Source organism: Mustela nivalis, assembly GCF_964662115.1.
Source record: "Mustela nivalis genome assembly, chromosome: 14".
Taxonomy (NCBI): Eukaryota; Metazoa; Chordata; class Mammalia; order Carnivora; family Mustelidae; genus Mustela; species Mustela nivalis.
The window spans coordinates 7597700-7624100 of record NC_139033.1 but is presented as its reverse complement, the minus strand read 5'-3'; the positions used below and the strand labels follow the sequence as shown (position 1 = coordinate 7624100).

The following is a 26401-nucleotide window of genomic DNA, read 5'->3' as shown; positions in this document are numbered from 1 at the left end:
ACATTTCTATACTACAATAAAATGAAGTTCTATGGGCGCCTGGGTGACTCAGTGGGTAAAGCCCCTGCCTTCAGCTCAGGTCATGATCTCAGGGGTCCTTGGATAGAGTCCCACATCCGGCTCTCTGCTCAGCAAGGAGCCTGCACCGCCCCCCCCCCCCCAGCCTCTCTGCCTACCTGAGATCGATCTCTCTCTCTCTCTCTCTGTCAAATACATAAATAAATAAAATCTTTTTTTTTTAAATGAAGTTCTACCTTCAACCATGAATATAAAATCCAAAAATAATAATTCAATTACATTGCGCAGAAATCAACAGTCTCCCAGTTACAAATTAAATTATCTAAATATACTACACGTATCAGTTACATTTGGTTTGCTAAAGTTAGGAATACTTCTGGGATTTAAATCCCAGTGCAAAGATATATAGATGTTATATAAAATAGATCTGGTAACTACATTTAACTTCAAACATTAGTTTTTACTATCAAAATACTGACTGCTACTCTTTCAGTCCCTTTTTTATTTCCACATTTCCCCATCATCCCCAAATTACTGTGAAATCACCATACAAATGCCTATAGCTATGGTTCAAAAGTTTCGGAACCAGCTCTGTTCGTTCACCAGCTGTAAGAATAACACTGAGCATGGAGAGGTGCACAGCAATGAATGGTAAAGATCATTGTATCAAAGCAACACCGTATAAAAGCAACACCATATATAACCATTCACTTATCAACCTAAAAGCCCAAACCTGAACCACCAGTTCAGCCCACCTGAACCCTAAACAAGTTACAGAAAATCTACATTATCTGTAAATTTGAGGAAACACTAAGATGGAACAAATGCATTAGTTAGACCAAATCAATATAAACAAAAGAAAAAATTTCTCTCCATCAAAGCATCTGTAAACAAAACCACACTTTTACACACCCATACACATTAGAACTCTTTAACCAAAAGTTTTATTATCCTTTTCAGGCAAACTTTTTTATACATAACACCTACTTCCTATTTAAATACATTTTTGGTGCTACCTGGTGGTTTAGTGGCTAGGATCATAAATACATTTTTGCGGGGGCGCCTGGGCAGCTCAATCAGTTAATGCTAATTAATTAAATCACTGGTAGGAACACGAAAAGTTAAGAAAGTAAAGGTTCCAAAAGAAGCAGGAGCTGTCAGCCAAAATTGTGGCAAACTACCTAAAAGGATCTAACCTTATGGCTACCATGTAAAGCTTCAAGAGCTCTTATCTGCAGCCAGAAGCTGGAATCCTTAGCATGGGGAAAGTTCACACACAGTAAAATAGAATTGAGATTGTATGCACTCCTCTTCAGAAGTGAAATAATCACCCATCAACTTAGGACTCCAATTAAGTCTATGCTGTGTTCAGAGGTAAGTGGAGTAAATATGTGGCTTTGAAGGCTCTGGCTTTTGATCCTGGTTTGATTGATCTAAAATTCCATGCGTGTTTAGTATAAAGGACTGCCTTTAAAGCCATGCATACAATAAAAAATAGTTGCAAATTTAGGATTGTTTAGAAAAGTAATTTACTGTCCTGGTTGGAGAATTCTCAAAGAAGTATTCACTGACTTTTAAGGGGAATCAATCAATTTCTATAAAAACTATCACCATTTGAATTCAGCTGACTATTTTTAAAGTTATGCCATATAACACTATATAACACTTGAAGGAAGGAAGATTTATTAAAAAAAAAAAAAAAAAGACAATGAAAATAACAAAATAGAATATTTTCATTCCAAATAGTGTCGTAAGAAGGGGCTTACACATAAATTATTGATAATCTTTCTAGTCCAATTTCCAATATTCCACAAAATTTATAGAATATTTAATAAAATGTAATCCAGTAATCTATTTTAATACCTCTAAATTACTAAGGTTATTATAAAATACATAAGTTGCTTCCCCCACCCACCTCTTCCCAAAACACAGTAGTGGTCAAGCAAAAGGAATGAAAACTAAAAGCATAAGACTCACCTTTTGTTGACTGGTTTTTCATCCTTTTCATAGGGTCGGACAAACCACTTTCCAATCCTAACGAAGTTCTTATCCATTAGGCACCTACAATAATTACACCAAGAATTATATTTATAGTTTCAATAACAAATTAGCGAGTCATTAAATCAAATAATCGCAGATGAAATACGCTATTGAAAATAAAAACATCGCTAAACTGTCAAAATGTTTTATCATTTTAAATTTTTACATTACAAAATGCTAAGAGAACCTTTGACTTTGGGCATATTTTATTATGCGTTATTCTTGCACATGGAAAAAAATATGCACAATTAATTGGTGGATATATTCCTGAAATGTCTTAAAGTTCTGAATCACTTCAAAACCAAACAAACTTTTGCATTATTTCCATTCTTGGGTCATCAAGAATATTGGGGATATGAGTAGCATTCCTTAAGAGTACCTCACAGGTAGTCTTCCTAGTTACTGATGCTCATTTCGCAAGTTATAATGCTGACTTTCTGGCTTGGCATGTGATATGCAATGCTTTCGCACAGACCTCAGAAAGAGAAGCACTGTGGAGCCTCTTCTACTTGGGGTGTTTTCTTTTATAGGCGTGGTGAAGCACATGGCAATGGCTTTGCAGGAAAGAAGGAACCGCAACCATTTCTTTAAAAGCAATTATCAGCTTCCCTTATATCTAAGTTGGGCCTCACTTCTGTTTCCATGCTGTATTATGTACATTGTGTTTCAATGTCACAGGGTAACCTTTCTGATGACACATTAAATGGCAACTCGACTCCACTCATATGATACCAAAAATGCACACAATTCAACAGGAGTGACAACAATATAGGCAGCTATGACCAAGTTCACTTCTGTGCAGGCAGATGACAGCTATATCATAACTGCCATCTGGCCGATTCCGAGATGCCATCATCCGCAAGGGGTATCCTTGATTTTAAAAATATAAAAATGTGGGAGAAAATGTACATTTTGAAATTGATGAAATTCAGCAATCCCTAACATTATTCAATGAAATGACATATACTTTGTAAGAAAACCTGTCAGAAAGTTGGAGTAATTCTTCTAACCACCAGTAAGAGCTATATAGCAATTCTTTATTCAATATTCAGGCAATTCTGCACGTGGCTTTTCCCTCTGTAATTTCCATACCATCAAGGGGGATGGAAACAATTCAAGCCTTCACCCAACTCATTACGGGTCAGATGGGTGAGTGAATGGCAATGGTTTCTGCGGCCGCAGTGTTACTCCCTGTGGGCAGAGCCGATGTGGAGCACTGCTGCACCAAAAAATCACTGGCTTCAACTGCTTTTATTTTGAAAATGAATTTCTACAACAATCCTTCTTGCTCACAGTGTAGAAAATCATTTTTAAAGCAACGCAATCTGTTTTCCTAAGATTATAAATTAACTTGCTTTTAGGGTTAAAGACCATGTGACCATTAAAGTTAGAACAGGAGGGTGCCTGGGTGGCTCAGTGGGTTAAGCCACTGCCTTCAGCTCAGGTCATGATCTCAGGGTACTGGGATCGAGTCCCGCACCAGGCTCTCTGCTCGGCGGGGAGCCTGCTTCCTCCTCTCTCTCTCTCTCTCTGCCTGCCTCTCTGTCTACTTGCGGTCTCTGTCAAATAAATAAATAAAATCTTAAAAAAAAAAAAAAAAAAAAGAACAGGAAATGTGAATACCCAATAAGGTGGAAGTACTCAAGAAACGAAACTTAAAACAAATCTCCACAGTTTATACCTTAGCTCTGAGACTTCACTGTATTCATCAGGCAGGCAGTCAGGTAGGATGGATGGATGGAAAGATATTTCCATTGAAACACTCTAGTGCTGGTGACAGATTCCTTCCTCCAATAATACTACCAATAATTGCCACTAGCATCACTACCACCATCACCACATTTGATGACCAGGTGCAGTATACCATTTAATTATTGTAAAATCTATTATGAGATAGATGTTATATGCCAATTTTTATACTTGGAGAAGCTAAGGCCCAGTGAGAATATCACCTACAGAAGGTCACACAGCTAACTGACAGCAGAGTGGAGAGTAAGCCCAGGTATACAGCTGATCCCAAGACGAGAACATTTAACTATTACCAGATACGGACTCTCATGCTGTCTCATTTCTGAAATTCTTTCCTCATTTTCAAAGTCCAGATTCATCATGTATTTGATGAGCCTATTTAATGTTTCTTTATTCTCTAAGAGCTGTTATTAAGTTGAAGGTGTTCTTAAAAATCGACAATGCTTAGCATGAAAGCAATGGGGCATGTAACAGGTACAAAATCACATCAAACACTAAACACAGTCTTCTACTGCCACACATCCTCACTTAATAAATAACACTTAAGTATTCATACTCTCATATATGTCTTGAAGGTCAGAATTCAAAAGAACCATTTATTCAATAAGAGAAAAAACAACATGAATATATTGTTTAAGTACAGGGGGGAAAAAAAAACAAGGCTTCAGATAGTGTAACAGAAAAGAAAAACAGATAAAATATCTCTGACTAAAAAAGACAAAGTGTAAATAAAGCTTATTTCAAAACCCTTGCCCTTCTATGAAGTAGAAGTCACAAGTCCTATTTGCTGATTTCATTCCAGTACAAACAAACAAGGGGTTAGAGGTAATGGAGCAGCACATAGCCAAGACCACTCAAGTACAAAGGCAAAGGCAAAAAGCTCATGAAAATCCTGAGAGTCTGACTCACTGTGCTAGAGCTCCCACTATAGATCCTACTTCTTTGTGAGGCAATGTCAAAAACGGTTATTATAATACACAAAACAACCATGGAAACTACTGACTCTTGAACCTGAAACTATCTGGTTCCAAATGATAGTCATAAATGACTTAGTGATCTTCAACTGCTAATCAGTTTCTATGTGATCAGTGATTTCCTACACATGAGAAACATGAGAACACAAAATTGCTATGAGTAAAGTACAGCTGACTCTTCCACCGATCTAAGGTAAGGGGCTCCAACCCCCCCGTGCACCTGAAATCCGCGTGTAACTTTCGATTCACCCAAAACTTAAGTATTCACAGCACACTGCTGACCGAAGCCTTACCAACAGCATAAACAGATGTTAATCTGTTTTATATTTTGTATGTTTTGTGTATTATGTACCACAGTCTTACAATAAAGCAAGCTAGAGAAATGAAAATATTAAGAAAATCACAAGGAAGAAGAAATATATTTACAGTACTGTACTGAACCCTACCCACCACCACCGCCCCCCCCCGCCAAAAAAAACAGGTGTAGGTGAACCCTATAGAGTTCAAACCATGTTGTTCAAGGGTCAACTGCAGTATTTTTATTTAGTTTTGTAAGTACTGGATTCGCAACTGGTTTATCTTTACATGAGGGAGCAATTTCAAATGTCATGTTCAGCAGTGATATGGCAGAGAGTTAGCAAAGGGTTGGGACAAAATTAATGAAGTTCCTGAGTACTGTGGCCCTGACCCCCAACCTAAGACAGAATTAGTTACTCAGATGTAAAGATGGGTTAAGTATGAGGATGAAGTTTCTTTTCACTCAAGAAACAGGTTTAAAGAACTGAGCAACTATCACTATCAATTTTTACACTCTTCAATCTCCCAAGTTTCAACTATACCTGATGCAAAAAACAAAGTTCACTCAATTTCTCTCTCCCTCTCTCTTTCTCTCTCTCTCTCACGCACACACACACAAACACACAGAAACAGAGAGAGAGAAACAGAGAGACATATGGATACTCTAAAACTAATACAGAAAGAAAGAATTTTCATCTGGTGTTTTGTACTTGGGTCGTGGGATGAAATAAGAGAGGAGTGCGTCTTTGCTGAGGAAGACACTTCTACCACCTGATGCCTGGGACTATACAGGTTGGCTCAAGAGCCGACTTATACTTAAAGACTAAGCCCTTGGTTCTCAATCATTTTGTGGTTATGATTTTACAGTATAAGTAACTATAATGAAAGTTACTATAGACTCCTCTCTCTCTCAAATAAATAAAACCTTTATATATATATATATATATATATATATATATATATATTTTTTTTTTTTTTTTTTTTTTAAATGGGGCACTTTGGTGGCTCAGTCACTTAAGCAGCTGCCTTCAGATCGTGTCATGATCCCAGGGTCCTGGAATGGAGCCATACATCCAGCCTGTTTCTCCCTCTCCCTGCCTCTCCCTGTTTGTGCACATGCATGCATACATGCTCTCTAATAAATAAATAAATCTTAACAATAATAATTTTTAAAAAGTTATTATAGACTCTTTCTCCTGAAAAATGCATGGAAGAGCAAAACACTGCATATAATTCCACAGGGCTGGTGAACACTCTGAGGCAGATTCTGAAGTGAGAACTTGCATATAAAATACCACTGATCACTAGTAACCCTGCGTTGCCTGGAATCCCTCTTTCAGCCCACTCTATCCTGTCCTCCCCTAATTTAATTCTGTTCATCTTTCTTGTCCCAGATCAGCCAGCACAGCACTCTAACATCTACAAATCAGCACTTTTATCGCCAAGATAAAAGTGCTTTTTATCGCTGAGTTGTAATGATTCATTTCTATGGCTCTTTTTTCCCCAAGAAACTATGAGAAATCTGGGGGCAGGCACATTACCTACCTTATTTGCTGGCAATATTAAACAAATATTTAAATGCCTGTTATGTAATATGCTATATGTTCTCCTCTATACTAGTAGCTGCTCAATAAATATCTGAGAAATGAATGCTGTACACTAAGAAGTGTTTTTCTATTCACAACATAACAGTGTTATTCTTCATGTCTGCAACCATTAATCGTTGGCAGCCTCATACTATTACTTGAATTTTGTTGTGTGTATATGTTCCCAGCTAGTGAATAATGTTGGGAGGAAAAATAAAATCTACATATTTCACTTTTTTTATAGCACATGAGCTCTCACTCCACACTAAAATCATAGTAGATATTCAACATGTAGGGAATTACATAGATGCTTTAAAAAAAAAAAAAAAGATAGGAAGGCCAGCACAACTCTCCATAGACTTCAATTATACTTAAAGAACAGAATTAAATGATTTTAAGAGAGATAATTCTAGAGGTGCCTGGGTGGCTCAGTCATTAAACATCTCCCTTCAACTCAGGTCATGATCCTAGAATCGAGCCCCACATCAGGCTCCCTGCCTGGCAGGAAGCCAGCTTCTCCCTCTCCCACTTCCCCTGCCTGTGTTCCCTCTCTCACTGTGTCTCGGTCAAATAAATAAATAAAATATTTTTAAAAAATAAGAGAGAGAACTTTAAAGTATAAAAACTGAGTAACATCAGAAATATAATTTCACCTTTTTATATTCTATAAACCTTTATTTTTTAAGGGACAAAATTTATATTTATATTTAAATTTATATTTAACTTGATATAGCCTATCAGACACTTCCTCTACCAAAATTTATATTTAACTTGATATAGCCTATCAGACACTTCCTCTACCAAAAACTGCTTCAAATCAACATCATAAATAGCACCAAGAATGAAAATTAAGCCTAGCTGTTCCAGTAACCCTAGACATTACTGAGATTGCCAAAATTACCTTCCTATCAAGATATGACATAATTCAGTAAAGTAGCATAATAGTATCTTGCAAGGTCACAATGTGATTCCAGATTTATAAAATGTTCTTTAAGCAATAATTCCAGGAAAGTATTTCTCTTTAGAAAATAATTCCCAGCCCCCTACTATCTCCCCCAAAAAATCACTGATTCAAGAATAAAACAGCTCCTGAAAAATGAAAATGAAATCAGGTTGTGTGCTCGTATGTGCATGTGTGCATTTGTATGTGTATACATCCACACATGTTTCTGGGTTATGAGTCATAGGACTCTAAATAATTAACTACAAGACTGTGCCTCCAAATTGGCAAACCCTGACCTCCAATCCCAACACCATGGCAGACCTGGTGTAAGATCACAAGTGCCAGAGCAGCAGCCACTGCGTAGCTCAGCGAACTATTTCCCAGATGGGACCATTAGGAGCTTTAGAAGGGAGCCACTACCGGCTCTGGATCTTCTGTGCACCACAAAGTATGCAGGTGTGACAGTTTTCAAAGATTAAAAAGTCCAAGGACAGCATTGCTCTACCACACCCTGAATCAAAGTACATTTTAGTGTTATTATCTCGTTATGGAGCTGCTCGGATAAACTCAATTTCATATAATTTCATAACAGAAGTTCCTCATCAGCATCAAAGCCCCTACCTTACCACTCCAATCTATACAAATACAAACGCAAAAAAGTCTCCTTCCTAAAAACTAATCTCCTTCCTAGAAATCGCTCCCAATTCCTAACCAAATAAAAGAAAGTCCTATAATCTAAAAAGCTGAAGAAACTTTTTCTCAACTGATCCATTCTAGCTTCATAATTTTGGGTTCCTACTGTGCCCTCTGGCACAGTAGTGCCAGTGGTGAATGCTGTCTCCTCTGGCCAAGTAAACCCTATCCTTTTCATCCTTTCCAAAATCTGTAAGGTTAAGCATTTTTTGTAGGCCTAGCCTCACCAGAAAACATCCATTCCAATGCTGTTCCAAAGAACCTCTCCTCTAATTTCAAACTTTTTGTTTTAATCAATCCCACTGTCCAGACACACATTTTTTTAAGTCTTAATCCTTTCTCTGTCCTAAAAATATTAAATAGATAAATCAGTTAGTCTTAGGGGGAAAATGTTTCTCTCTAGACATTTATAAGTAGATACACGCTTTACCCACCTGTGTGTGTAGTGTTTATAGTGATTCTTCCTTTAAAAGAATGTGCTCCTTAGATCTAAAACCTCATTTTCCTACTTCCTTTAGAGAACTGCACACTACCACAACTCAATAAAATGGGAATTTGTTGATTCCTCACTTCCTGCTGTTATCAAATTATACCCAAGGACTCTCAATGCTGCAAAATTATATCACCTTTTCTTCAACTAGGCCTGATCCTACCACCATGCTCTTGTGAATATATTAATTATTTTTTAATTTTTGAACAAGCACATCCAAGGACAGTGCTCATTTGCCCTCTGATGATCACCTCTATTAAATCACAATACCATAGGACATTGAAAGCTTATAATACACAAATATAATGCTACTGCTATCATAATTATAATTCCAACTTCTTCCATGTTATTTTTACTGTACTTTTCCAAATGAATATCTTCCCTCTAAACACCAACTCTTGGCAAACCAAGAAGCTCTGGGCCAAAGGCAATTCTACAGCTGTGTTATAAACTACCATGGGGTGACTGTGCTGGCGATCCATTAGGAAAGCAGCACCAGTGGACTATTCTAAAGGGCCACTATGTTTTACAAATGTCCAATACTCAGAGATTAAAGTCTCCCTAAGTAAGTATGGACAGGATAGAGCATAACAGCTTCAATAGACCCATGTATGTAATCTTCCGTTGTGTGCAAAGCAGTGATTTGCCCTTGAGAGGAAAAAAAATACCGTTCCATCAAAATCAATTTATGTGTTTTATTCTAAAAACTTAAGATAATTAAAGTTAAAATATACTAACCACATTTAATTTGACAGCATTATGCTAGACACTTTTAAGCATTTCTACAAAGCGATATGAATGCAAGATTTTCCAAAATCCCACATGCGATGCAAATTGCTGAGGCAGTGCTAAAACTCAGTGATATGAACTGCACATATTTCTTGGCTTTTTCTTACACCTCTCCAACCCAATGATTTATTTCACTGAGTTACAGTTAGGTAAGAAGGATACAGTATACTATAAAAACCACACCAATTACAGTAACATAGGAATAATAGCCATCAAACCTGCAATATTAAAAATACCAAATGAAGGGGCGCGTGGGTGGCTCAGTCCTTAGGCGTCTGCCTTTGGCTCAGGTCAAGATCCCAGGGTTCTGTGATCAAGCCCCGCATCAGGCTCAGCTATTTGGCAGGAAGCCTGCTTTTCCCTCTCCCGCTCCTCCTGCTTGTGGTTCCTTCTCTCTCTCTCTCTCTCTGTGTTAAATTAAAAAAATCTTAAAAAAAAAAAAATTCCAAGGAAAGAAACTAGTGGAAAAGATCGAAGGTTTTAGTTTTCCATGACCTCTTCACATCCTAGCTCTTTTTCCACTAGTGAAGACTGTGAGGCAGCCTGAACTTGAAACATGAAGTGTAACCTTTGAGAAGTTCATTGTCAATACATAACAAAATCTCACTAAATTGTAAAGACTGATGAAAACAATCTGAACTCGGACATTATCAGAAAATGATGGGAAAATCGGCAGACAATCTACATAGGTTACAACAAAATTAATGATATTTTATCATTCCAGGTATTTTGCCCAAAAGGGATAATCAGTCCTTAAGAAAATAAGCACACTATCTCAAAAGAGAAAAAATATGCATGACTGCATCATCTAAAACTATAAAACTTAAAAGAACCAAACAGTCTCAGATACTAAAATTCTGACTCAAAAAAAAAAAAAAAATCACAAGACTATACCAAAAGAAGCCAATAAGGGTCAAAGTTTTTAAAAATGTGTATAAATACATGCATGACTGTGTTTTAAAATATATCTGTTCTTTAGTAATATAACCAACACCAATTTGGAGAACAGAGTATGAGAAGGAAGAAGGCCACAGTCAAGAGGTATGGTAGATTGTACTGTATTTTCAAATACGCTCTATACCTCCCTGGGGGTGGGGGGGGGGGATTAACATCAAGTTGTTGCCATGTGACTTGGGTACCTCCTACAGGTAAAGAAACAATACTTCCTCATCCGTTTAACTTTAAGCTTGGTGGCAAATTTCTCAGCCAATGAAATGCGAGCAGAAACATCATACACCACTCCTAAACAGAGGCTTCAATGAGCCGTTATGCATCCTGCCATTACTCTTTGCTCTTAGTCAAGAGCCCAGTCAGTCTCTGAGAGGGCTGCCCCATCAACATGATTCCTACCTGGAGGCAAGAGGATATAAGGAATGCTACCAGTAAATGACTCACAGTGGGCAAGCAGCATGAACAAGAAAAAAACTTCAATTGTTGCAAGATAGTAAGATCTTTCAGGTCTTCTGTTACTGCAGCATAACTGAGCCTACCCTGACTATAGAGGAGGCCACTGAAAAACTTCATCAAACACTTAATGACAGTAGGCCAGCAGCAGTCAAAATGAAGAGAATGGGACTAACTAGAGAGATATCTGGAGGGTGGGGGTGTGCGGTTATCCAATATTATATGATAAGAAGCATAAACCAAAGAAACAAAAAACTGAAGGGGACCAAGATATTGAACAGGCCATCACATGGAAGTAGGATTAGATAAATTATATATGAGCCCCAAAGAATAGGATTAAGGTCTTTTTAAAACAATTACAGGAAACAGACTTCTGCTCAGCATAAGAGACTTTCAAACAATGAACTCTGTAACATTCAACTAACTAATGGAATGTTCTGACATTTCTCTGAAAATGAAAAGAACTCCTTTAGAAAGCTGTGCTCACACAACCAGAAGTTTTCAAGGAAAGGAGGATGACCACATAAAAAAGGATATTATAGAAAAGGATTGCAGAATTATCTGGGTAAACAGGCTAACTGACTTAATTTAGTGTCCAAATTCTGAAAATAGTATTACTGATATTTCTATTTTCTAATATTAACAGTGAAGGAAACTGACAGAACACCACCTTAAATTTTCTAATATTAACAGCCATTTATGAGCTCTTATAATGAGAAAGGCACTATGCTGAGCAAAACAATCCTTCACCATTTTAAAGGTAAAGAACAAAGACTCTGCAAGCTTAAGTCACTTGCCCAAGTCATATATTAATTAAGCTGGCAGAGCAGAGACGTAAAACATCTTCCATCTCTGAAGGTAATGAAGAAATGGACGTGTTGCCATGTGTGCCCCTGTATTACAGGCGAGATATGTTATACAGGCCAGATATGTTAGCTTCTACATGACACCTTGAAGGACAAATGCTCTTGAGTAACCAACAGTGAGGTTTTTGGTTTTCGTAATGAACAGATGACACTGGCTAGGCATATACAGTGCAGTGTATGCAAATACTGCAGAGCTATAGGAGGAATAAGTAAATGAAAGATAAAATGTTTTAAGCCCTATTGCCTTAGAATTTAAAATATTCTACACATATCAATACAGTATTACCTCAGCACCAATCAATAGCAATAAAAATGAAATTATTCTGTGTCAAGTCTACAATGTTATCTTAATTTCTATAGTGAAATTATTTTTAATAAACCACAGCAGTAACTCATCCTCCTGTGCTCACTAGCAACTGCTGCCTTTTGGAAAAAAGATCAATTTCTATGACTCCTACTTAGCTGTAAGTGAGAGACTCTCAAGGTAGTTAATGGAATTGCTTTTTAATTAAACAAATCCGTATCTTAAAAAATACAAAAAGCAGAAATAATAAACCACTAGTATAAGCTTTGTTAATATGCAAACTAGAAAAAAAATAATTTGGGAAGCACAAACACCCTGCAGGTAATACATACATTCATTGATGATCTGCTTCAATAACCTTAATTCTGGCTTTCATGCTAGAAACTCAAAACACCCTCATTGGGAAACCCAGTCAATCTTTCTGAATAGAATAGAAAGGGCAAGGCATGATAGAAAACTGCCAGGCCAGAAATAAGAGAGGAAACTGTATTTTAATAAATTTAAGCTGTACACAGATTTAGTAAGTTTACGGGAAATGGTCTAAGCTAGGGACAAACAAAAGGGCAAGAAGCATGTGTTAGCCAAACCAGTTTCTGGTGATAATGAATAAAGAAAGCTAAAAACCACCATTTAAAAAAATTCCCTGCCTCATGAGCAGGCTAATTTTCACTCATACAACACAGCCACTTAAAGTTTGATGAAAAGAGAACATTATTTTGAAAGGCAAAGGAATTATTACAATGTTTCCCCAAAATCTCAACTTGTCCTTTTAAATTGTAGTAAGGGAGCTAAGTAGCTTGATTATTATTTTCTAAAAGAAATACTATTTCAAAGTAAAGTCTTGTAAGAGGATTCAAATCAAAGTATGCAAAATAATAAATTTATGGGGAAAGGAATGAACAATTCTCGAACAGTAACAATAGGTCAAGCATTATGCAATACGTATCATATACATCACCTAACAAAAACTCAAGTTGCACAATATCCTTCACTTAATTTAAAAGTGTTTACTAAGGCTTAGTGAGGTTAGGGTAACTGTCCAAGTAACAGACTGTGAAACCAAACCAAGGTCTAATCCAAAGTTCTTTAGCTATCTGAAGCTTTATTGCATGATACTGCATATGTCACAATTAACTTTCCTATTGAATAATAACTTAACCTGAACTTCAGGAGTTTTTTTAAAGATTTTCTTCCTTCCTTCCTTCCTTTCTTTGAGAGAGAACATGCACGCGTGTGCTTGAGAAGGGGGAGCAGACTCCCGTTGAGTAGGGAGCCTGACATGAGCCTTGTTCCCAGGACACCTGAGCTGAAGACAGACACTTAATCACCTGAGCCACCAAAGCACCCCTCAAGTTCAGTTTTTATCACAAATGTGGAATTCATGGGCATAGAATAAATGAATTATCTCCATTTTTCTCTCCCAGCTTTTCTGTTCTAATTTTCTCCCATTTAAAACACAAAAGACTGAAAAGAACATAGTTCAACCACAAATTAATATTTTTTCTGGAGAAAAATGATATTAAAAAACACAGTGAGCTATTTTTTTTAAATATGTGTTTTGTTCCACATACATTACAAATTTTCATGAAAAAGACTGTGTTTGGGGTGCCTGGGTGGCTCAGTCAGTGAAGCATCTGTCTGCCTTTGGCTCAGGTCATGATCCCAGGATCCTGGGATTGAGCCTCACATAGGGTTCCCTGCTAGCAGAGAGCCTGCTTCTCCCTTTCCCTCTGCTGCTCCCCCTGCTTGTGTTCCCTCTCTTGCTATCCTCTCTCTCTGTCAAATAAATAAATAAAATCTTTAAAGATACATTAGTCATTATACAGATATTAAGAACTTTGTGATGGCATCAGATTATAGAAACAGTCAAGTTTCCACATTTTCCTGAAGGAACTTTGTGTGTACTTTTGTTCTGCAGTAGGCGAAAGAAGAAAGAATTATCAAATATTTGAAATATTTAAGAATATTCAACTCTCAAACATCAATGCTTCTAAAATGCACTGCCTTAGTAACAAATGGATGGCCTCTAGGTCCAATTCAAAGCACAGAGATGGGAACTGAAGCTCAAAATGAAAAAGATATATTTGGTGGGAAAGGTCTTTCTGAGTGACTTAAATGGTGACAACTTATCACCTTCTGAGGTCCCCTAAGCATTGACACTGTAGTGATATCACCATAACTAACAGCTTGGTTAAGGAACTGAATAGTACCAGAATATCATTTCAGCTTTGATCACCTGAAAGTACCAAATAAAGATTCAGAAATGAAGAAGTTTTTCTCATAGAAGTTCTTAATTAACCCATTCCTTCTCATCTGTTTTTCCCCTTAAAACACTATCCAAGTCAGGAATATACTGTTACGCCATAAAGTAAAGAGGCACTAGAACAATGACAGGTCAAAAGGCCATTAAAGCCATCATGATGGGGCTTCCCGTGGTCAAACCTGGAAGAATTTACACATCGAAATAATGGTAGTAATGAATTATAATCCAATGAATAAAAAAGAAATTCATTTCTCCAAATTTATATAACTAAAAAGATTAGGGGAGATTAAAAACATACATACATGCGTACATACAAGAAAACGAAAATCTCTTCCCTATAAAAAGAATGTCAAACAATGAAAGTAGAAAGAATGGTGACATTTAAAAATTAATGTAGCACAGCCATAACTCTCCTTATTTATACAAAAGAAGATAAAACACAAGTCAAAATGTGGTAACAGGATAATTAAACAATCTCATTGTATCTGGCCACAAATTACTTAATAATTACAAGGACAGAAAACAAAGGTCATAGTTAACAAGTATTTATTAATTTACAGTGAAGAAATCTGACAGAACACCACCTCAAACAAGTGATCAACAATGTTAATATCATTGACACAGAAAACAAAGGCCTCCTGGTTTGATATACTGAGAAAGACACAATGTTACTTCTATGTATTTATAGTATTACTATAAAATGCATAACCTAAATCTAGTCATGAGGAGACTATCTAAAATTGAGGGACATTATATAAACCATAAGGCCTGAACTCATTCAAAATGTCAATGTCAAGATAGGAAAAAAAAGGCTAAGGAACACTTCTAGATTTAAAGAGACATGAAAACTAAAATATATGATCATGGATTGGATCTTAGTGGAAAGGGGTTTAAGATATCAAGGACATAACTGGGACACTGATGACCTCTAAGCTGAACTACAGATTAGATAACAGCATTTTATCAATGTTAGATCTCCTAATTCTAAAAATTACACAGTGCTTACATGACTGGATACACTTGTCCTTAGGAAATGTATACCTAAACACTTAGGAGTTAAGTAAGAACCATCTCAAGTGTGCAAATGACTCCTGAGTGGCTCAGGAAATAAATTTAAAATCCACAAGTTAGGAGTAAAAGGGCAAGCAATCACACAAACTAAAAAGCAAATGAGGTAAAAGAAAAACTAACTGGTGAATCTGCGTAAAGGATATATGAAGTTCCTTGTGCTATTCCTAAAACTTCCCTAAGGTATAAAACTGTATCAATATAAAAGGAAGGAGATTTACATAATTTTATCTGCATAAAATTGTATGTGAAAGCAGTCTCAGAATTACAAGAAAACCTGGGAATACCCAGCACTACACTTGAGTGTCTCAAGACAACCGTGATGCTGTTCCTTCTCTTACCTTTCTAACAGATTGTGGATTGCTTTGAAGAGCAGTGTCCGACATTCATAGGAAAGGCCATTTTCCCAGAGTCCTTCTTCCACAACTGAAAAAAGCAAAACAAAACAAAAAACTGAACCAGTAAGAAAGGTGTCCAAATAAAAATTAACTTTCAAAACATTTTTCTAAAGCAAAGTTAATGCATTCACTGAAATGAATTATCTTTCGCTGAAACTGAAAAAGGAAGTTAAATACTTGCCAAACGTCATAAAATACCTATGTACAGAAGGAAATCACACGTTTCAATTTTAAAGTCTTCAAAATATAAGCATGGTAAAACCCCTCTCCGGCAAAAGTTCCTCCAACTCAATGCTTCAAAATTTGAATTCATTTGAAATTCTCAAATTAATCTTTCTACCTCACAGTGCCACAAAGACAAATTTTATTAAAATTCTATTTAAAGATAACAAAATGTCACAAACTAATGCTAAGGTTAGCATCTGTATTTTTAGAGGAAAAACCAAAAGGAGAAAATATTCCAAGATGTTAGTTATTCAAATTTCCTTCAATGTTCTAAATAAATAAATAAATAAAATGTTCTCAATAGGATTTTAACGACATGATTTTAGAGGATATGCCAAGAAACCAAATCTTAATAGAAAATCAAATTTATTTCCTAAACTTGTAATTTCATTATGATTGACATTTTGGGAAATACCGTATTTGCCTTGGAAATATAACATAACACTGAGCCACATGTAACTCTAACACCAAGAGAATCCAACAGACTAACAATGCCCTATGCATTCCTAACATTCTTTTCATATATAAAAGGATGTAAAACACCCTAGAGAAGACAGCTGATTTCCTTTTAAATTATATTAGTTCAGTTCAAGATAGCAAAAAGTTGGAAGGATGGAAACAACATTTGCAGAAGAAAATTTTCTCTCCCTTTTACTTGTTATCTTGACAAAAGCACTCACCAGAAAAAATTCTGACAGAGAATTAAAACACATGTTAAATCCACGATGCATCTGTAATGCTTTTACCACACCAACAGACATCTCAAAATGCATCTCCATATTCTCCAATAACATAGAATCATAAAAAGTGTATTTACATTTAGGGGTTTTATCTATAGAACTTTTTTTATAATGATAAAACTGGATAATTTTACTCTTGGTGTGTCAGATAGGCTCTTTATTTTCCTGCCTATGTGGCTAACCATGATTTACCAAATTTCCCAAAGCAACCTCTGTCAGAAACATTTTATTATTTATCACTAAAGAAATGAAAATAAAGTACAGCAAATAAACAAACACTGCTGCTAGCAACAGACTGCCTCTGTTGAAGACAAAACAACTGAAAGTTTTCTACAATCCACTGACGGTGTCATGAATCTGTGTTCTCACACATTTATCTTCTAGGAAGAGTTTTCCTGGGTAAGAAAGAGAGCTAACATTTCAAGAAAATGAACACCCCATATTAATTTGCTTTTCCTTCCTAATGTGTCTCATTGAAGGTAAGACACCATCAATTTAAAGAAGCACAATTTTTTATACATCACTGAAGGTGAAGGGTTTTGTAGAAGCGAGCTGCCAATTAAACTATAACATGGCTCTTATCACTTAACAATTTTTAACTTGCAATTATTTAAAGAGCTTTTATATTTATTGACTTTTTTTTAATTAATTTATTTAGTTTAGAGGGAGAGAAAGGAACCCAGGGGTAGGGACAGAGAGAGAGGGAGAGAGAAGCAGAGAAACAGATCTCTTGCTGAGCAAAGGGCCCAATCCTGAAATTAAGACCTGAGCCAAAGCCAGGAGTGGGAGGCTTAACTGACTGAGCCATCCAGGTGCCCTTATTGACATGTTTTTCAAGTATCATTATTGTACATACATAAAACAGATAATATAAGCCCCCACAGAAAAAGGTTAAAAATTCCTAAAAATTCGTCAGCATTCAGTGTATGACTCTTCTGAACCACTTTGTGACTCAGTCACTAGTGTCAGTGTTTTTCTACATAACAACAGTCTTTTGTGTTATAAAGAGTGCTGGTGATACAGCATTTGTGAAGAGTACCACTCTTCTTTCCAAGATTTTTTTCCAAGTTGGTGACGCCTATTCTGCAGGTTTTCTTTTAATTTAAAAAAAAAAATAATAATATCTTCAAACACACTTTAAAATAACAGCACCAATAAATTTCTAAACCAAATATCAACATTGTGTAATCTGCTTCAACCACCCTGTTTTTTTCTTTCTTTTTGTTTGCTTTGATATACTTTAAAGTACGTACTTTGGTATACACCAAATCAGAATCCAAACAAGGTCTGTCAGTGGACTCTCCCTGGAATGGGAGTGGTTGATAACAAAGCAACATGGGAAATTTGGGGAATCATGGAACTGTTCTACATCTTGATTCTCTCAAAAATCAAAATGGTTATAAACATAACCATGTATATTTGGTAAAACTTATAGACTAAAAACAGTAAAATTTACAATCTTTTATTGCTCTACATAAACTCATTTTACTATTAGACACGGCTTCTGAACCTATGCCATTATGAATATACTTACTGATTTTTTTATATTTTTAGTGTTGAATATGAGAACAGGATATGAATCAGAAGAACTCCTACTCTAAATCTACGTATCCTGAACATGATTATTTTTATCCAAACAATATGATTTATTTGGTTAAGCTTCATTCACAAATTATTAAAAGCAAAAAAACAAAACACACACAAAAAAACCAGTTTCACCCACAAGAGACGACAGACTAGAGTGGTCCACCCTTACAATACAATATACTACACTGGGGCTCCTGGGTGGTTCAGCTGTTAAGCATCTGCCTTCGGCTCTGGTCATAGTCCCAGGATACTGGGATCGAGCCCCCACATCGGGCTCTCTGCTCGTGGGGAGTATGCTTCTCCCTATCTCACTCCTCCTGCTTAGGTTCCTGCTCTGGCTATCTCTCTGTCGAATAAATAAATAAAATCTTAAGAAAAAATATACTATACTATAAATTGTATTAAGTACTTCATATTAAGTACTGCAAATAATACAAAGAGAACAAAAATTTCTCTAAAACATTTCTCAAAAAATTCTTAAATACTGAAAGTTTGAAAAATACCCTTATTAATATACTTTTTATATGGTAATTCTTATATTTTCCTTTACATTATGTAAATTTATATAAAGTTTAGGCACCAATTAAATACAACACTGGGAAGAAAGAAGTAACACAAAGTAAAACAAATCTGACTACATTAAGCTCTTGTTTAAGTAGGCTTAAGAAACAACAGAAAATTATAAATTATCCTATAAGCTAACCAGTAAAATTTTAAATGTAAGTCAGCAGAGGTAATTTACAAGGGCACAGTATTTGGATTTCAAATGAACGCCTAAATTTCATCTTACATATTAAAGATTCAAGAGCAGTCATTAATTTATTGGAAGTCAACAATTATAATCAAGGATAACCCCTCTACTAAATAATATCAATTAGGCCATGCATTTTAAGGATAATGCATTAGTTTGCTACTCTTTTAACTTACTGTTTTTAAACACCAAGCATACTTGTAGAAAGGAACAAAAGACCAAGCTTTATTATCTACTTCATGTACAAAATTTCCAGAAATAAAAGAGCAGTGGATTTTCAATGAATCTCTAAAATGCTAACATAAGTTAAATCCAGAACAGCATTTTTGGAATCTAATAGATATTTGGTCAACATACACTGGCCAACAGTTCTTGGCTATGTTATGCCTCAAGCACCAGGCTAGAAATTAGGAATGCTCTCAAAAAACTAATATAGATTTTGAAAACCTCTGTAAGGCAACAACAACTTTAAATCCTTTGCAGTACAGCTATCAAATATTTTTTTAAATAAAAAAATAGAAGTCTTTTATTTTAAAATAAGAGTAAAATAAAATAACTTACTATCAAGGTTGATTTTCTACCTAGGAAACAATCTTTACCAATTTCTGAGGCTTTCTTCTATGTACTAAGCTTTGAATGGAGCACTCCCCACAAATGGGGGAGTGGGGAGAACGTGTTCACCACAGTGCCATGATACAAAGTGAAGGACATACGACATTTAGCCACTCAGTATTTGACTTCTTCCAATCACTGGGAATTGCCTATTTCATACGTTCTGCTGGGTGTCAAATACGGTCACCCCTAGCAGGAGCTGAAAACAAGTGCTCTCTTCCATTCTCTCCAGCAATATGGACAAGGACATAGATGCTAAAGTCCATTAGATGCTCCTGTACAACACCTTTGACTCTGGATCTAGTGACAGAAAAGAGTAGACATAGATATTTCTGTCACTACTGGAAATAGAAACCGTAAGATCAAGTTTCTGGTGCTAAAGTAGCAGAGGTACTGCGGCATCTAGTGCCCAGTGGTGACAGCACGAGTATTCTCTTCAAACCAGTTCTGCAGCACTGATTCTAAGATGGACAAATAGGTTCTGTGAACACTCAATATTCTTTTAATCAACTCCTTTTCTTAGTCTGCAACTAAAAATTCTGACCAATACAATTTATTCTAATCTCCAACTTATAAATTAAAAAAACTAAGGCTTACAGATCTTAAACTTGCCCAAGGTCACACAACTAATAAATCCAAGAATCCAGAGTCATATATGGCTATATTCAGAAGCTAACAGGATTAAATGTATTTTGTATCTACTTTTTATAAATACTAAATATAAAAACTATATCATTAATAAAACTCCACAAGGGGAAGCAATTTATTTTCATAGCTGCAGTGACTAGAATATATCAGATATCTGTAAACATGTGTTTTGAGTTGACCTAATATTATATTTGCACATATCTTTCAAACTTCACTGGATTTCGTTTCAATATAAAATCTCCTTATATCCAGTTAAGAGGATCAGTGGCAAGGATGAGATTCAAGTCCAAGTTTTCTGACATTTAACAACCATGCTCCTTGCACTATACCATACTTCTCCATAGGGTTAGTGTTACGTTAACCCATCCCATCTATCTCTTATTCTTAAAGCTAGCTACAAAGCCAATCTTCAACACTGAAGTCAACTTTCCCTTTGGATCCACAATTTGCACCTTAAGTTAATGTTTTCTAAATAGCTGCAAGTAATTTTTTCAAAGGTAAAACAAAACTGAAATGGCTTCTGTAATCTATACAATTCCAAGAGAAAATCATATTTTAGTTTTAAACTACTTTTTTTCTGAGATACCTTCCTCCCAAAGTGAAATTTAAACTAACATTCCATTTGCTTGATATTTAGATTCTTCAGACAGTAAGGAGGGATATGGGGGAGAGACATGGACAAGGTACTAGTAGTCTAAATTAAGTTTCTGTAAATGAAGGAAGATGCATTCAGTACTTAATTCTCTATCTCCCTTCCAAGGTGGACTGAGAAGAAAAGCAACCACCAAGAAATTTATAAGAAAGCCTGCAGGTGCTGGACCACATCTTTATGAAATCTATAATCTCCCCAGGGTATACTATCTCTTATCTTTAAAATTTTAAAAAGCCTTTCTAATTCTTCTGATCTTTCCAGTTTACATTTAAATACTTATTAATTCTTTAAGAATATAAAGTAGCAATAAGACCATCTCTACAGATGACTATAAATCTACTTAAATGTAATGCAAGAATTTTTCTATAAGTTTGTTAGTCTCAGAAAAGAAAGCACCAAAAGACCTAAAATGTGTTCTATAATAAATGAGTGGCAAGATTCAACCAAAACAAAGAATTCCTGAATTAAAACATTCTCCTGTTGTTGTATGGTCTATTATAGCCAAGTTAAAACAGAAAAACAGAACTAAGTAGTGGCACAGCTGCCTATTTTCAAAGAAAAACTATTTTGGCACTAAGTTATCACATTTAAGTTGTAAAAGCTATAATAAGAATTTGTCTAAATTGCTGTTATTCTACATTTTTTAATACAGCTATACTCATAATCAAATATTTAAACTGCAAAAGTACGATATAAATGTTTTTCTTTGAGCAGGAGACAGTTTTATAAAGCAAAATTTAGGTAGTAGTAATTACTTCTTAGTGCCCAAATAATTTTTCAAAATCCTCACAAATTGTAATATAACTTCTTTCAACTTTGAGAAACATGGCTCCTTGCAGAATTAATAAGCTTCTCTGAAAGAAAAACCATATAAAAGGTTCAGGAAAAAAGTCAATATGGCAAAATATCAAAGCAGCATATACTTCAATGATTTTTGTGTTTCCCAGCAGAGATCTTGGAAAGATAGCCCTTCCAATTCAACCAATGAAACTGACATACTTTACTTGAAGGGGTAAAAGTGGGAGGAGGGAGAATGGAATCGGGTAGGGAGGAGCATAAAAATTGTGAAATCTTAAAGAAATTCAAGTTCATGCTTTTAGAATTTAGGTCACCCTGCCTTACACAGTTTAAAAGTAGAATTACTTTCAAAGAATACATATTTCCTCTGAGCTATGATACATATTTCCTTTTAATGTATCATATTGCTGCAACAGCTGAAATAAACGTCTAGACATCAAAAACACTTCTTACTCCCACCTACTGCTTTTTTTACCTCAGGCATCAAAACTAATGAAACCTATTATCCAGAACATTGGGTTCAGTAACCACATTGGCCACTGCAAATATTGAAGGGGGGAGGGGCACTCTCTGGGATGGCACTCCTTATTCAGCCATTAAAATTACTGAAAATCAAATTTTGCTCCAAACTCCAGAAATACAAATAGATTAAAGCAAGGAAAATGAAACAAGGAGATTACTTCTCAGGTAGATTTCAGTGACAAAGTGCTAAAGATAGCACAGCTCTGAATGCAGGATTTATAATTTGCCCGCTGCCTTTGTTTTCTACCTTTATTTGAAATTTATAAAGCATACTAGTTTTTTTAACTGCTTTATTTTTTTAACTGCTTTAAATTGTTAAATCCCTTATCAATTGCGCTAAGCAGAAAGCATAATGAAACATCCATCAATTTAATTTTATGGGCTGCATCAAATGAAATGCTTTAAAGATAGAGAATTCTGAAATATCTACTTTCTTAAAACTGACATGAAAAAACTGAGTAACAAAGCAGCATAATGCTACATTAATTCTGAAAATAGCATTATACCCATAAAAAATCCAATTACATACAACACGATTGATCACAGTTATGCTGCCATTGATTGCCTTGTAAAATCTATATTTAAAGTCATTAATAACTAAATGGACTTATTACTTATATCAAATTCAACCTACTTAGTGCTCTGATTTCCTTGAATTACTTGTGGGTGTAGACTATTTGGTATCACTTAACAAATCTATACTGAAAATAGATTTTAACTTTCCCAATGTCAGTTAATCAATCAAATAAGAATTAGATAGAAGATATAGATCAAAATACCCCATTTGTTTTGACCTATTTGTAACTTTAAATAATTACTAATATTGTTAATAGGCATAGGACAGAAGTTGTGATTCAAAATTCTAATTTTTTTAAAATTTAAGTATAGCTGACACACAATATTACAGTAATTTCAAGTGTACAACAAAGTGATTCAATTTCTCTGTGTTATGCTATGTTCACCACAAGTGTAGCTACCATCTGTGATTCACAATTTTAATAGTATAATGTTTTACTAAGGAATCTCTAACAGCATGAGTTCTCTGTCAGTTGCAGGATAACCAGAATTTTAATGACGGTTTCTACACAGCATTGTAGCAGTTGAGACATGACCCAACTTAGCATTTCAATGGATCACAGGACTCCGTGTAAAGCTACTAAACTTTAAATTGAAGGAGACCATAAAACTAAATTTCTAGATAAATTGAACACGGCCTTCAAAAGACAATTGCCACCAAAAAAACAGTCAGGCTGCAATGTTTCTTTAATAGCTACACAGTGGGGAAAAAAGAATCTTGCACAATGGCCGTTACTGACTTCTAAGAACAAACTTGCCCCCATTTGCTACTTCTTCCAGAGACTTTTTAAAAATAACTATTACTTTTTACACTCTAAAGCTATCAATATGCTCTTAATTTTGCTATATAATATACATAAACAAAGGTCTGAAGAACAGCCATCAAAATTAAGTTCTCTTTGGTTGATGGATTAACTATTTTTTTCTGTACCACGTTGTGTTTGCAATAAATTTTTTTAAAATAAGGCTATTATTTATTGAACAGCTACATGCTTTAAAAAAAAAAAAAAAAAGGTACATGCTCAGAAATTACAAGAAAGATCAACATTCGTAGAACAGGAACCACCACAAAACAGAATTAAATTTTGAGAAAGAAATCCAGATATGCAGTTCAGTTAGGACATTTAGTTTAAATCATTAATGCTACAAAATAAACATTTTATAAACTTACACAGATGGACACACACACACACACACACACACACACACACACACACACACACACAGAGATTGCTACTAACATTCTGACAGGGCAAGTCCCCAAATTGCCTTTTACACTAAAGCTCAAACAGTTGTCTGTCACTGCTATTACAGTGAGTAATCCTTGCAGCTGTAACTGTTTGAAATGCAGCTGTCTGGTTGGCTTTCTCTCCCAACCCCCACTCACCCAGCATTTCTGCTCCTGCTACAATAATCTTAAAGAGCATTTTACAGGAGGCTTAGCCCTGGCTGAGGGCACTCTTCGGCGTGACCGAGAGAACATGGAAACACGATTCATTAGACACGCCTGGAGTGATAACAATGGTGCTGCTTCTTGCTGCCTTTCATTTCGTACATCAGGCTGAGACTAATGCATTCTCGTTACACAACAAGCACATTTACAGACAGGAAAAAACTGTAATCACCTTTGATTAAGAGACAGCATATTTTTCCTATATGAGCCGCCAGCCATACTGACATAGTAATTATTTTTTAACTGACAGGTTAAAATAGCAAATGTAGCAAAAATAACATCTGCCCAAAAAGAGAGAGTGAGAAGAAGGGGGGTGGAGGGGAGATGACTACTATGAATAATACTTCATACACAAAGGTTTTTCTAGACCAGGCTCCGTGCCATATCCTTGAGACCTGATGGGTACTTCGGTCTGTATTTAAGCTAGACAGTCTATGGCAAATAAGAACAGACCATTACCAAGCAATCTCATTCTACATATCCAATTCTTTGGAGGCAAAAAATACAGAATTTTTTTGTCATCTTAACTGTAATTATTATCGATCTTCCTTCCATTCCTTTCACCATAAAACTACAAAATTCAACAGCAGTGTTACTCTCTTCTCTTCTTCCATCATCCCACCTCTCCTACAAAATAATTTGTTCTCTTGACTTTTTCCATTACATAGTTCTACTACAAAATAATTTGTTTCCCTTTACATAAAGTGCTAGGACAAAACAAAAAGTCTACTTTCTCTTTTAAGTAAAACAGTTAAAAAAAAACCAACAAATATATTCTTTATTAAAAACAGGAAAGCAGAATAATAATTTTGTATCTTTTTATCATATCCCCAGCTTATCACTATACCTGGCAAAGGTTTGAATTATAGATATAAAAAGCCTTTACTTTAAAGGGAAAAAAGTCCTAAGCCGCATTATAGTGAAACATGTAAAGTCAATTTTCAAAAATAAATCACTTCTCCACATTCCCACACAACTACAGTCTTTTGTGGGTTTATGCATATAGGTTGCTGGGTTATTGTTTATGGGGAATTAGGTGGTTAACAGAAGAAATATATATTAACCAGGAATTGAAAGATTACAGTTAAACCAAATTATTGGAAAATATTTTCTCCGGATTAGTAGATCCTGTATAATTATTTTTTTAAACATTAGTCTCTTTCTTAAGCTTTCTATAACACTACTCTATTTTACAATTAAGAATGTGCTAGAAAACTAGCAAAACAGTATTTGTGAAAATCTGTAACTAAAGAAACAAAAATAAGCAAAGAGGAAAAGTTAAGTGTAGTTCATAAAACTTTGAGAACTAAAATAGCTTTTAAAAAAAAGTTACATAGCACGAATGAATTTCTGTAAAACAGCAAAATGCCTGAGCAATTTTTAGCTGCTGGATTTTAGAGTTTTCTGATCTGTGGTACCACACCAGGTTAGAAAGTAGGAAATCTGTAGCCTATCTTTAATGTGTGAGTAAGTGGGTCACTGAGCTCTGATGTGCATTTAGAATCACACAAGTCCAAAATTTTTATCATCTGGAATAAAATAAGTTATTACAGAGGATAACATCTATAGTATTTCTATTCTGTAAGTGTCCAAGCCTCCTTTGTCATGACTCCCCCAAAACTAATCAAATCACTTCTATGACTGTTCCCTGCCTGTCTTCTGTCCGGGAGATATAAAATTAATCATCATTATCAAACATGTCACTACAAAAATTTTTTTACTAAAAAAATTCAACTTAATTGAATTCTTAGTAATGAGAACATTTTGCATTAACAAACGACTTGGTTTACATACGAGTTTCCATTATATTAACCTGGTTCTAAGAAGAATCTTAAAAGCCAGAATGTACAATTCTCCCCTCAAGTCTTCAAAATTAATTTATGCTTTTTTAATTCAAAAACAACCTATTGGAAAGCAATAAAAGCTTCTCAAAACTTTAAATTGAAACATATCCA

The 26401-nt window shown here is 35.2% G+C and overlaps 1 protein-coding gene across 2 annotated transcripts in view; it reads right to left on the bottom strand.

Annotated features, from left to right (window-relative positions):
• Positions 1 to 26401, bottom strand: part of MED13L (mediator complex subunit 13L) — a 291359-nt gene that overhangs the window by 131020 nt on the left and 133938 nt on the right. For both annotated transcript variants that reach the window (XM_082699757.1, XM_082699758.1), the window contains exons 3-4: positions 15826 to 15910; positions 1996 to 2079 (exon numbers count right to left, since the gene is read on the bottom strand). In XM_082699757.1, coding sequence (XP_082555883.1) covers positions 1996 to 2079; positions 15826 to 15910 — 169 coding nt within the window. The remainder of the gene's footprint in view (positions 1 to 1995; positions 2080 to 15825; positions 15911 to 26401) is intronic.